Genomic DNA, 14060 nt, shown 5'->3' on the forward strand with positions numbered 1-14060 from the left:
TCTTAATTCTCTGCTGATTTGTTCAGTCAAGCTAGGGTAAGGGGATTTCAATTCCACGTGTGGGGAAGGAGTATTTGTATTATACTGCATAACCTAATGAAAGTTGTCTTTATCTCAAGTCATCTTTTTGGATGATTGGGGGTTTTTTAAACTGTAAGTCACATACTAGGATCCAAGTCTTGGAATCATGTTCATGGTAGCTTAGGTAATATACCAAAAGACAAATAGGAATTAGGAAAGTATACATTTTTGCTTCTAGGAGGGCATGTTGGCACTATTTTATGTCCACTTTTTACAGGTGTAATTAATATGCACAGAGTTAAGCAGTAAAAAGGTTCCAGAGTGTTTTCTCTGGCCATGTGGTTTTACAGGTAGTGATTGTATTTAAAAGTTAACTGTTCGCTTGAGGAAAGGTTATATATAACCACTTCTGTACTTTTCTGGTTTTTCTAGTGAGAAGCAAATAAAATACGATAGTTATTTGGTGCCGTTCACCCTGTATGAGTTGGGTCTTCTGTATAAACAACAGAACGAGAGAGAAAAAGCAATAAGATACATAGAAACTGCGAAGTAAGTGGTTGGGGTTTTTTATTATTTGCATCAGCCTGTAGATTAAGAATAACTGAGTAACTTGAGCAATGAAGGCGTGTACTTTTTCTTTCTGGCAGCCCCTTTGCAATATACAAGCAATTATAAATCTGTGTTATTGACTTGGAAAAGTTGTCAGATATAGTTGAATTTTACAGTTTCAAGAAACTTTGTCCTTCAGACACAGTGGAGTAGACCATATCAAACAAGACACGATATGAAGGGAAAATGTCTCCTTTTCATTTAGACTTCAGAGATGCTGAGGCTCTACAGCGTGATGGGATGGAGCTGGAGAGTCCAGGAAGGGATCTATACCACCTCTGTCCTAGAGAGCAGCTGGGGGGCTTACATTTGCTGCAGTAAAGGTGTTAGTGGGCGTAGGTTAAAAGCCAGTATGCTTCTGACCACGTTCCTTTTTCCTCTCATATCCTGTCACAGAAGAGCAGTAGAGAGCTAAATTTACTGCAGAGTGAGTGGCATGTTTGCCTCACCTATAGATTATAGTGTGGGGTAAAATTTGCCCCTTGTGTGTACAGAGAAGTATATCAATCAAGCAATAGTGTTGTAAAGGTGAGTTAGAAACAATCTTGTGACACCTTTTTTAGAAACATAGTAGGTTTTTTGCCTCTTTTGTTTGTCTGCATTACATAATGAGATTTCCCTGTGTTTTATTACTCTGGCTGAGTTGTATTTTGAAGGTGAGCATACACTTTCAGCTAACAGCCTTTCTTTTCAGTAGTCTTCTAGCTTGTCTTTTCACAGCAAACTTCAGTAATTGGGAGGGCTGTTGAAAGGATGAAAATAAGTGAAAGAGATGCTAAGACATGGATTTAGTTTATCAGGACATTTAATTGTTAGTTTTGGTATAAGTCTCTGCTCAGTTTGTGAATGTAGCTTTTTGTGTCTGATAACTCATCTGTGTATCAACCTCTGCGTCCTGTTGAAGGAATGAAAGCTGTTAAGTTTGGTACTTCAGTGCATGTATGAAGTAGAAACAATCCAGGCAAAAAAAATTTTCCTTAAAATAACTTCTTTTGCAGAAACAACTACAAAGACTACTCCATGGAGTCCAGGTTGCACTTCAGAATTCATGCAGCACTTGACAGCTTGAAGGTGTCACCTGCTTCAACCTCTTGAATGAGGAGGGATGCTTTTCATGCATACAATAGCCTGCACAATCTTTTTGCAATCTTTTTTTAATCATGGAAAAGAAACAACCAAATGATTGTTTTCTGTCATCTCTGATTTGATGTCATTCCTTTAGACTGTTCTGTTCTGTATAGTGCATATACTATATCTACTTGATACTTTACAGAAGACCTTATATTTTGTTTGATAAGAATAATTTAATATTTGACTTGAATGGGGGATATTTTAAAAAAAAAGTTGATGGTGCAATAAAGTTTAATGCAAACACTGTATTTTTTTATATGAAAACAGATGCTGGTTGTGCAGTGGAACTGGTGTTAATTTCTGCATTTTTTTAAGGTTTGATTTTCTGCAGTACACTTGAGACCTTTTTGCCTCTGGAACAAAAATGCAATGTCTGCACATAACCTTACCCACACTTGGCATACCATATTCTGAGGTCTGTGTTCCAGAGGAAAAAAATTGATCATCTTTGACTTAATTTCATTTTGAGAACAAAAATAACCTGTCTGAAGTGCAATATTTTTACACTGTCAGATAAAGTTAAGCAGGGCTGCTTAACAGGTGTAATGTCTTTGCAGGTCTGTTTCACTGAAGTGGTTACAGGGGATATTTTTCAGTCATAGAAAAGCAGGGTTACTAGGGATATTAAGAGATTATGTATTCTGTATTCTTGCTCTAAAGCAGAATCAGCAGTCTTATGTTGTTCCTGACAGATTTGTTTTTTTAAAAAAACAAAACAAAACAGAAGTTGCACTGAGAGAAATTTTGTAACTTGCACAGGATGTCTTTCCCAGTGGAAAAAGACTAGGAAATCTTTCCTGATGTCTACCCCAAACAATTCTTGGCACAAATGAAACTGATTGCTTCCCATCTTCCCTGTCATGGATCTGGAGAAAGGATTGTTCTTTTCCTTTTCTGAAGCAGTCTTTTACTATCTGAAGACTAACCCCCTTGTTGGTATTCTCTGTTTTTGGACTCCAACCAAAATACATAAAAATTTGCAGAATTTTCCTAATAAAGGGAATAACTCTTATTAATGCAAGTTTGATTGTTCCTCAAAAAGTGATTCCACTTTTAAACTTGGAGTTAAGAAAATGTTCATATTCTAATCACAACTTTCTACTTTCTACCAAAAAATTTGTAGTAAAATTGAGACATTTATATTTGTGTGTATTTTCCTTTTCATTTTAGTATGTGAACAGCAGTATCAAATTGAGTTTTCCAATTGATTATATATGCAGATTCTGCTAGCTGGCTATTCTTAAAAATAAGAATATACTTGATTTTTCTTTAAGTATACACCCAATAACTGTTATTTCACTAATGATTAAGAAACTTCCCCATTTCTGTATTTTATTAATCCCAGCGTATTTACCTCTGCACAGTAAATTCCTAGAAACTATGCTCTGTAATGTGATTCTCTGCCCTTAACTACCACCCAAGAAAAAAACAGAACAAAAGAAATACATGAAAAATGTCTTCAGTAAAGGAGTAACAAAAAGTTTCTAATTAAACAGTCAATATAATGTAAATGCTATAGTTAGTCTTCTCAGGTGACTGAGAGCACAGCTTTCTTCTATGATTTTATAAATAACTGAGTCATTTAATTGCATATAAATCTGTAATACAGTAGCACACTTAAAGGTCAGGTAAGAGTTTAAAAATATTAGCTAAATAAACATAATGGCTCTTTCAAAGCAGAAACCTCATCCAAAGTCTATTGTCTTCTCTGGTTTGGATTTGTGCCTATTGTAAACATGTAACTAAATGAGTGTGTAAAATTATACACATGTAGGTTTGAAGCTTAGATACCTGAGACACAGAATCACTGATAAAATACAGCATGCTTATTTTAAAATATATTGTAATGACTGTAGTTAAAGGACAAAAGATATTTGTCTCTTTGTCAACAGAGATGAGCGTATGCTACCAACTGACTTCTCTAATTACTTGTTCATTTATACACATCTGATTATAAGCTGTAGGCAGCAAAAATAAAATTCTGTATGTTATATTTTCAGGCAATACTTTTAATACCTCTTTGAGTATTTACATGTTCAGTTTAGGATTATTTTGGTTTAATCTGATTATTGGATTGTAGCAATCAGATGGGACCACTTCCTCTTCTCCTGAAATATGGTGAAAACAATTGCTGGTAAAACTTTTATAATTTGTTTCATATAGTAATTCACTCTACAGAAGAGTTAGAACTGGGACTACAGACTCTGAGGATGGAGCATGAAGTAGTCTCTGACATCTTGTTTTTGTGGGGAGTGTCTTACAGTTAGTATTTTATGGGTGATTTGGGATAGAAATAAAAATTAACAAAAAGTAAACATTGAGCTTCCTTAGAAGCTATTTTCTTAAAGTTTAGTATGAAGTGTCATGTAGCAGTGTACTTTTTTCATGGATAATGATACTGACTGCAGAGAGAGTAAAAGAGAACTTTATTTTCTTCACTTCAGCCCTCCAAAGACAATATTAATGCCCTGTGTATGTTACACTTTGTCTCTTTTGGGATCAGCATTTTTGCACTCCTGCAGAGAACAGGCATATCAACATAAATTTGCAATACCCTCTGTAGTGTTTTGATGCCCCGTGAGGTCCGCAGCATAAGTACTATTTACAGCTTGTCTCCTTTTCTGTGCTGCTGTTCCAAACTTGTTTGTTAGAAAGCCCAGTTGATCAAGATTCTTAGCTTTGTTCTGGATTTTTTTTTTTTCCAATTTATTAACAGTGGAAATACAAATGTATGAGAGTGATTTGTAATTGTTCACTTAAGGTACGTCTCAGTAGAGCTGCAGAGATGCTTTGTCTTCCAAACAGTGCAGAGTAAGCGCATGTCTCCCTGACACAATGCCTTATTGATGCAGTATTGTTTAGTATGTTATGTCTAAGTTAAGTGATTTGTGGTTAACAGTTCAGATGAAAAGACTATAGCTTTTTTTTTTAACCTGCTTTATACTGTACTTGGCCTTAAATACAACTCTTGATTTAGTCTTACTGCTGTTTATAATCTTCACTTGCTCTTGTCCCATGGGAATTTTGAATAATGTACTGAAACTTTGTGCAAAGCTGAGCAATTACCTATCATGCTATAACCTCTGTTGATAATAGGAATTATAATATATACAAGAGCAAAGCTCCTTAGTTTAAGCAAGCAAGGCTAAACTTACATAGTCATGCTGCGCCAAAAGGCCATTCTGATCTTTCTGGTAATAGATGTGTATTTTTTTAAGGTGAGGAATAATAAAGTAGTCTGGTTATAAGACAAAGCTTCTCTTTGATTAAGAATTGTCTACTTAAAAAAATTACAAAAAAATCTTGTTTGTGATTTTCTGGTAATAGATGTGTATTTTTTTAAGGTGAGGAATAATAAAGTAGTCTGGTTATAAGACAAAGCTTCTCTTTGATTAAGAATTGTCTACTTAAAAAAATTACAAAAAATCTTGTTTGTGCATATCATTCAAAGGTTTAGTCTGTTGGTGAAAGATCATTGTTTTGTGGTTTTTAAGTCCTAGTTCACCACTTTTTAACAAAAATTGAAAGAAAATATATGTTAAAAGAAAGCTGAACAAAAATTGTTTTATATCTGTTCTAATACACATGGATAAGGGCTGTATTTAGCACCTTATGGCCAGAAGAATGTACAATAATCAGATACTGTTATGTTTCTAAAACACCTTGCCAACTAATATATGAAAGAAGTAATATCTTGTAACAATTCCAACTTAGACTTTGCAATTATTTTATTACTAATCTTAATGTTTAATGTCCTTTGGCTTCTGTATATTCTTATACTGCATAGTTCAACAAAGAACGTTTGTATTTGCACTGGTGGTGCTGTTTATTTGCTTCTAAACTATGGAGGTTTGCATATGTTCTATCTGGTACCTAAGTAAAACCAAGGTCAGAATAATGGAGGATGAGGGATGAAGTACTATGGTCCGGTTTAAAGAGCATGTAGAAATGTTCATTGTGATGCATTGGAACAGATTATCACTGCAGAGGAATAAATCACATTTTATGCTTGTGCTACCAAGTGCTGAATTTGGCACTGTATACCCATTGTGTGTAAAGAACCTTCAGCTGACATTTATCAAAACAGCATCAACAAAACAGACTTGTACTCAAGTTTAAACACACTATCCTGGGCGTATAGCTCTTTTATACAACCTAGGCTGAGAGGTTGTACAAAGCTGTCAAGGTCTAGGAGAGAATAAAGGGTCTTTTGAAATGTAGATAGGAAATATAAAATAAACTAATCTTAATTTCTCACCAGAGATCAAATACCACCTTTAAATGGTATAAAATACAGGAGTGATTAATAATTAACTTGTTCTGTTATCAGTTGTCATTAAATTCAGTGACAAGTAGATATACTTCTAGGATTCTTTTAAAATCCCAACATTAAAAACATTTTTACATGTGTGCAGGGCTTGGTTTTAGTAACATTTAGAAAAGTAAATGTTCAGTTATTTTTTAATGTAGCATGGTTAAACATTTCCATAGTTGCATGTAATTTTACTTGATGCTTCCCAGCAAGTAGGTCGATTTAGTTACCATGGTTTGAATGATGAGAGTGGTGATTATAGTTATCATAAAAACAGAGATAATAGATAACTTAGCTCACAGAAAAGCCAAAGATAGGATGTCCTCCTGTGTACTTGTTACTGTCTGTAAGATGCTAATTTACTCTCATTTATTAGATGTACCATGGTCCAGAATAAAATCTTTGTAGCTAGATTAGAATGCTTACAGACTATTGAATAAAGGAAGTGCATTGAGCAGGAGAAGGAAAAGAAGACACATTGAAGAAAGATGTAAGCACAAAAATAAGAACTACATCTGCATTCATGCAAGCATTTAGCAGAAGTTATGTTACGTCTGTAAGTGTAAGCTATAGTCATCTGATCAGCTCAACACTTGGACTTCCTGTATTGTAGCCAGGGGAAGGGTATCAGTGGTGCTGGGACCTTAGCTCTGTTTGGTTATTTGGTGGGGGTTTTTGGTTGTTTGGTGGGTTTTTTTGTTGGTTTGGTTTCGGGGGTTTTTTTTGTTGGTTTGTTTTTGTTTGTTTTGGTTTTGGTTTTTTTTTTAAATCTGGTCTTGTCATTTACTCATTTTTGAATAAAATCTGCAGGACAGCTTCATGAAGAAATTTAAGTGTCTGAACTTTGCAGTTTGTAGAAAAAACAGAGCCTATGGTTAGCATAGCAAATTCAATGTTTAATGAATGCAAAATTAAGTATTCTCCTTTTTGTAGAAGTGTAAGCATGCAGTTCCAGTCTATGGAGAAGCACTTGTCAGCTAGTAATCACAGCTAGGAATACCTTCCTAGATTTAGTCACTCAGTTAAAGAGAACTTCAAATGATTAGCAGTAGGAGGTGTCTGTCTGTGCCATGCTTTTGTATCATAAAAATTGTAGTTAAAGCATCCAAGCTGAGTGGCCAGATTCAATACCTGCATCACCTGAAGCCACAGGATGAAGACTACTCAGTTTTGATGACATGTCACTGTGTGGGGAAAACCATTAAGATCTTGCTGAAATTCCACTTTAGAGGTTAATGTCGCTACATACTTAAGCATGTAAATGTGGATCTCAAAGCTTAATTTTCTTACTGTAAAATGGATGTAAGACTCTATTAAGATAACTTTGAGGTGCTTAAATGACCTGTTCTTACTTCAGTATCTAAAATCAGGGTGGAGGGATATGTAAAATTAGGTTAATGCTACTTATATAGCTTATGTTAGGCTTAACTTGTTTCAGAGCATTAGGAGATCTTCAGAATTAAACTTGGTGTAGAAAAGAGGGCAGTATGAATTGAAGTATGGTTTTAATTTTTAATACAGTTTTGCTCAAGGGAATAGAGCTTATATCCAAGAAGAACATAATGTCTAAATATGCTGAGGTACAGGTGTAAAATTTCCATCCATAACACGCAACCCATCTTGATTAGATTATGTATCTCTCTCTTAAGAGAGGTTCTGGATTGCATGTATTGATGAAACTTCTTAAGCAATATTCTACAAAAGAATCCTGCTGTAACTTAAAATTTTATATGGTTTAGCATGTGCATACTCAGACTTTATTTTGATAAGATGCTTGCCTTAAATCTCTTTCCAAACTCTACAGTTACCTTCATATAATTGGTTAAAATCAATTTGCATTAGCTTTTACATAGGAACATTCAAAACTTCCTATCATTGTTGACAATGAGAAAATGTTAGATGTTTTTTCACCTGCTATTCATTGTTTTATACAGTTGGGTAGAAGATGAATTGAAAGAAAAATTTACACTTGTGTGTAATACAAATAAAGTTCAAGATTGATTTCTTTTCACAACCCAAATAGAAAGTTCTCCTCTTCTATTTTATATGAATTTTACTAAACTGTCCATATTCTATGGATTTTTTAATTTATTCCAGTCAGTAATACAAATAATATGATAATCATTGTGTCTATTGCATAATGAATCTTTGAAGTGGTAGCTACTTTAAATCAGACTGTTGTGAGCTGAAAGAAGAGGACAAAGTGGAATGCATTCTGTAGAAGATGAGCAGTTAAACAGGATGCTACTTAAAATACAGTATACTCTGGAGGCCAGTGACAATCCATATATTTTAGCATCTAGTGAATATGAAACAACTTACAGAATATGCTGCGGCTGTTTTTCTTCAAACTAAGATTTTAATAGTTTAAGCAGAAGAAAATAAATAGACCTTGCTTGAAAATTAGAATCTGCAACTGGAACACTGTATGCTGTTGAGTAATAGCATTTCTGCTTACTGAACAAATCATCGCCTTGTAAGGAAATCTGAAGAGCCAAAAAAGCTAGCTTCACATTCTGCTTACAAGCTGTAAGTGGAAAAATTAGTGCATTGCTATCTCTGGGATCTCTGGAGTCATGCAATCTAATTAAAATAAAATTATTTTTTCTTGTCTAAACAGTTCCAGTGGATAGTCTTCAGTGCCACTTGGTAGATTGGTGGACGTTATATTATGAATGTTCCATTTTCTGTCTTTTTTAGGTAACTTATATTAAACGGCTGTGTTCTTTATCTGATATACTACTCAAATAGTATGTTGCAATAGACATACCAATTGGCTTTGGGTCCACTGCAAAACTAAATTTAAATTTTACTGACATGGGCAGGACAAAAATGGAAAGTTAACTCCTGCTTTCTGATACAAGCAAGTTTCCTTAAATTCAGGAATCTTACCTAAATGAGATTACAGTCTGAATGCCCTCCAGTGTGTAAACTGTTGAACAGTGGTGAAAACTGTACATATACCCAGTGTTCATGGTGTGTGAAGCCCAGTTGGCACAGTGAGAATTTGTTGGCAGCTGTTTTCCTTCTGGACACTTCTGAAGATAAAAAGGAAAAACAGAGCCATCACTCTTCTTTTATCTTTCTTCCTTGAATTTTTCATTACTTGCCTAGGTCAGCTGTGTTGGAATCCTGTTTTTACTTGTCTACCTGATTGAAATTAGTAGCAGAGCCTTCAAAGAAAAATCTTTTGTCTGTTACTAGTATCTGTGCTCTGTTCTTCCCTGGAGTAATGGTGGAGCCGAGACAACCTGCTTGTCTTTGCTAGCTGTAGCAGTTACAGCCATTAGGAAAGGGCCAAGGGAGAAAATGCAGGAGAAATTTGGGTGTGAAGGATAAGATTGGGGTAGAAGGAGGGATACAGAGATTTCTGTAGCACCCAAACCATTCATGTCACATCAGACTGTGGGACCAAACATTGTGCAAGGATAAAACAAATGTATTGTGATAGAAAGGTGTCAAGTAAGAAACATTATAGTGCAGAGTAATCGCTGGCTAAAAGGAGGCAATATGATCCAGAGGTAATGCAGAACAAAACAGTTTTTCCTGCCTAAGAAAAGAGCTGGTGAGGATAGACCTGCCATCAGGCCAAATTAGGGAGAAGGAGCTATATTCCTGAGGAGGCTATGATAGTCAAAGAAATGATGTACAAATTGCAAACCAAAATTGATACAAAGTAGTTATTCTGAAGTCCTAAAATCCTTCCAAACCTGAAATCTAGACAGTTGCCGATTTCACGTAGTTAGTTCCCTGTTGGCGGTTGCAGAGAAATGATGTTTTGAGTGCCTGTATGAAAGCTTTCTCTCTGTCATCAGTACAGCCTGAACAGGATTCTGTGCCTGTGTGAAGACCTTGCAGAACTATGACTAACAGCCATTTCTTAGGATGAGAGGTGTCTAAAAAAACATACTAAGTTGTGTAAAAACATGGAAGTTTTGTAATGCCAGATATTAAACATTTAATGGGTTTAGGGTTTTTTTCCAAATTAAATTGAGAAAGTTTGCTTTCATCTTTATGAAATTGCTGACTGACTTGGCAAGATTTTATTTAAAATTCATTGTGTTCATTCTGAGTTAGGACTAGACAGTTATCTACATACAGATGTGAAGTGGGATTCATGTAACATTGAATTTTGGTCATCTGCTGTAGGTTTCCTCAGGGGCACTCCAGAGAGAAAAGTTTAGGGGATGTGTCTCAAATGATCAATACTGATCAGAACTAATGGCTAAATTAGATTAAATTAAATCAACTGCTATGAAAATAGTTGGTCTTAAATTGTTATGTGTGTTGTCTTCAGTGTAAAATTAGAGGTTGGGGTGGCACCTGTCCACTCCCTTTTAAGATGCTTCAGCTTCACTGACATTAACTGTAGTAAGGATCCTAGTGTGAATTAGTTGCTGGCAGCTACAGATGTTCTTAACAGTGTGAAACACTGCTCAGCCAAGTCTAATTGTGTGGTGGACACCAGCTGCAGCCAGGGCTAGTGCACAATTTTCCTAGAATAAGCAGCTTTCCCAAGAGCAGTGTTCTTAAAACAGGGTTTATATAGACTTCATAGCAACTGTCTGTTCTCCGCTATAGTACAATTTAATACCTACACTGATTTTGAGGGGATATAAAAGCTTAGTGAATTAATAGCAGCAAGAATTTGAGTGGAGCATATAGAGGATGGATCCTATAATCCTAGTAGAAAAAGCTAGAAATGAGTTGATATCAGAGTACAGCTTTTTCCAGAATGCTAATAAAATAGTCTTTTCCAAATTTTTGAACAGCTGTTTTAGTTAATGTTCTGTCAATGGTCCTATAAGCTCTTGCTGTTGAATTTCCTATGAAATCTCTAATGTTTGTGGACCTTTACACTTCATTTTGAAGCTGTTCTGTGGATTGTGGGTTTTTTTGGACGCAGAAGCTAATACGACTATAGCAATTGTATTTTTAACTACATAATAAATTGTTTATGTCCAAAAATGTGTGCTATGTATTTGGAGGTGATTGGCACTTTGAGGGGGGTGGTTTACTGATACAATCCAACCAAAGCAACTGTCCATTTTACAGGCTAAGAAAGAGTTTTAATCTCTTGTTATTTCCTGACTTCGGTAGGTAATCACAGTTTGGGAGACCAGGATGCCTTCCATAAGCCACTGAGAAAGAGACTGAAGTCTTTTTATAAAGATCTTTAGATTTTACCAGCTGACTTCATGAAAGCCACTTACGAGAGCTAACATGCTTACTGTGACATGGATGATTTTCAAACTTGGTTCTTTGTTTTTAAACCATCAGTGAAACTTGAGGGAGGGGGAGAAAAACATCTCTAAGCCTTTCTGACAATAAAATCACATAAATATAAATGGCATAATGATTATATTATGTGTGCATCTATTACATAAAGCTAACTGAACTATTCAGCATTCAAATTTCCCAAATACCTTATGCTGCTGTGCCAAGACTGCACCTGGCAGGGATGAGTACATCCATGGGGGGACCTGCTTAGTTTCTCTAGATGGGGCGTAAGGGGATGGAGAGGAAGGCAGACTACGATTTTTAGTTTCTATTTTACCTGGTAAATCTGTGTTTCACCAGCATGTATGTGCTGGGGGAGTGGGGAGTTGGGGGTCTTCCTTTCCAGCTCTGTTCATTAAGTAATTTGCTCTTTGCAGGGGGGTAATACAGTTATGATGGGTGGAAAGGTATCATCTGTGTTACCTATTTTAGGTGTACATTAAAAACAAAAAAACCCAGTGGTAACATTGCACCAGGGACCCTAGAATGAGCAGGGATATTACACAATTTCAGGAATAATTGGGGAAACTCCATTCTTTATTGCTATTTGTTTAGTGAAAGCTCACGTGTCTTTAGTCAGTGGTATGGAATAATTTAACTGACTTTCAACTTCTGAAATATATTTTTCAATCCAGTAAATAATGAGCTACATAGTAAAACACATACTTCTTTCAAGGAAGAGAGCCTTTTGGATCAATTTGTGTAAGAACAGTCACTATAAAAATGAGATGTAGTAGTGCAGTGGCCATGTGAAAGTCTTGTATTGCAAGATCTCTTAAAATAAAACCATAAAGAAAACACTGATAAGGAGCAGAGTAAAAAATGCTAGTGGAAGTAATTGCCACTTGATAGGCAACATGAAAAATCATAGTCTTATCATTTTTTTTCCCTATGCAATTCTTTGAGTTGTTTGGAGCATAATCTCTGACCCCTCCTGAGAGGTATTTTGCAATGCAATGCATTTGTAAAAAAATATACCTGAAGAGGTGCCCCTGGAGAGATCCATAGTATTGACTAGTAATTCCAGCAAGAGGAAATCTCTGTGTGTTGCAGTAACATACTGCCTTGTGACTTTAAAGGTTTTAGTGAACAACATGTATGCAAATTCATCTCATCCTATTCTAAATTTTATTTGTAGCTTGTATTTTCATGAGAAGTCTAGCTCTTTCCTCTAGAACTTCTTAAATTACAAGATTATTTTTGTAGCATGGACCTGATAGCTCTGCCAATATGTGAAAATTTTTAGCAATCATTAAATCAATTAGACTTTCATGAACTATCTGTTTACATGCACAATTTTTAATTCTCAGACTTCTCAACTTTCAGTCACAAGTACATTACATTAACAGAGGATTATTTCCAGGGACAGACAGTGGGACCTTCAAGCCAAATCTGAAGTCTGAAGTTGGATTTCCTTTGGAACAGAAAAACATTGTTATGACCAATTTAAAGCATGCATTTAAATCATAACACTGAAATAACAGATTTGGGACAAATTTTTAGCTGGCATGTGTTGCTGTGACACCGTCAAAGGAACTGATGATGTCTGTTAAAAGACTGAGTGGGGTTGAACTACACTACTTCTAGTCCAGTAGTCTTTCTGCCAGCGGGAGTCTGCTGCGTTGTAACTGTGCTGAAGCAGAAGCAATGCAGAGACATGGGTGGAAGACCTGATCTGCCATCTGAAGAGTGAAGTATGGTCATCCATAAATTGAGCGTATTTCCAATTTCCTATTCTGTCATCTTGTTCACCCCAGTACTCACACATTCTGTATTTAATAACTTGCATAGTGGCCTACGTTTTTCATAAACACGCAGTTAAGTTATCTTGGATGAATGGAGTGCTTAAATAGAGTTTTAGCTAGGGACAGGTCCAGTAATCCATCTTTCTGTGTTTATGTGTAGAAGTATGCTCAATGACTACTCACAAATACAAAAAAAGAAAAAAAAGATGACATTCCAATACACTTTAAAACCATCATTTCTCAGAAAATAAGTTGCTTAGATAAATGTAGCTGTCGCTCTGTCTCCCAGCTATTTCTGCGTGAACACAACTGGGGCAGCAGCCTGGCTGGATTTCACAAGAAAGACTTTGCATCGTAACTCCTACTTCAAATGCCAAACAATCCACCATTATCCACCCAGTGCATCCCTGTAGATTCCAGTGTGCTTGGTGTGACCTGACTATCTGATCATACTTACTGGTCTCCTATGGCCAGCTACTACTCTACCACTGTAAAACACCTGTGTAGTTTACATGACTGAAGAGGCTTTAGAAGTATCTTGCAACATCTTACGAAGAAAACAGGAGTTTCCAGTGCTGCAGTAGCACTGCCCAGTTTCACAGCATGCTGCTGTGCCATTTTGCAAGGTTTTTTGGGCTAGTGTTTTCTTCCCCTCTACTAGCACCCTGCCGACGTTTTTGAGGGACCTCATGTTGGCTACCACCATGTACCTCAGGCACTAGAAAACAATATACCATCAGCAAAAGCTTGTTTAGATCAGTTTATCATCTCCATCAGTATTGGTTTTAAAAACAAAACCAAACGAAAACTACCCAACATCTCTCAAATCTTTCTAGACAACTGGGCTTCCAGGGGAGCTGGCAACCAGTGACATCAGAGGCAGTTCCATCCAGAAAATGCTGAAATTTTTAAGGTATAAAAAGCTAGTGGTGGTTCAAGAAGTTTAAGTATTTTCTCACCAA

General features: G+C 35.9%; 1 protein-coding gene across 1 annotated transcript in view; it reads left to right on the forward strand.

Annotated features, from left to right (window-relative positions):
- Positions 1–5451, forward strand: part of TTC39B (tetratricopeptide repeat domain 39B) — an 82219-nt gene extending 76768 nt beyond the window's left edge. Inside the window, exons 18-20 of the mRNA XM_075739766.1 lie at positions 454–570; positions 1629–4979; positions 5106–5451. Coding sequence (XP_075595881.1) covers positions 454–570; positions 1629–1725 — 214 coding nt within the window. The 3' untranslated portion in view covers positions 1726–4979; positions 5106–5451. The remainder of the gene's footprint in view (positions 1–453; positions 571–1628; positions 4980–5105) is intronic.
- Positions 5452–14060: the final 8609 nt, after the last annotated feature.

Source organism: Balearica regulorum, chromosome Z (genome assembly GCF_011004875.1).
Source record: "Balearica regulorum gibbericeps isolate bBalReg1 chromosome Z, bBalReg1.pri, whole genome shotgun sequence".
NCBI lineage: Eukaryota > Metazoa > Chordata > Aves > Gruiformes > Gruidae > Balearica > Balearica regulorum.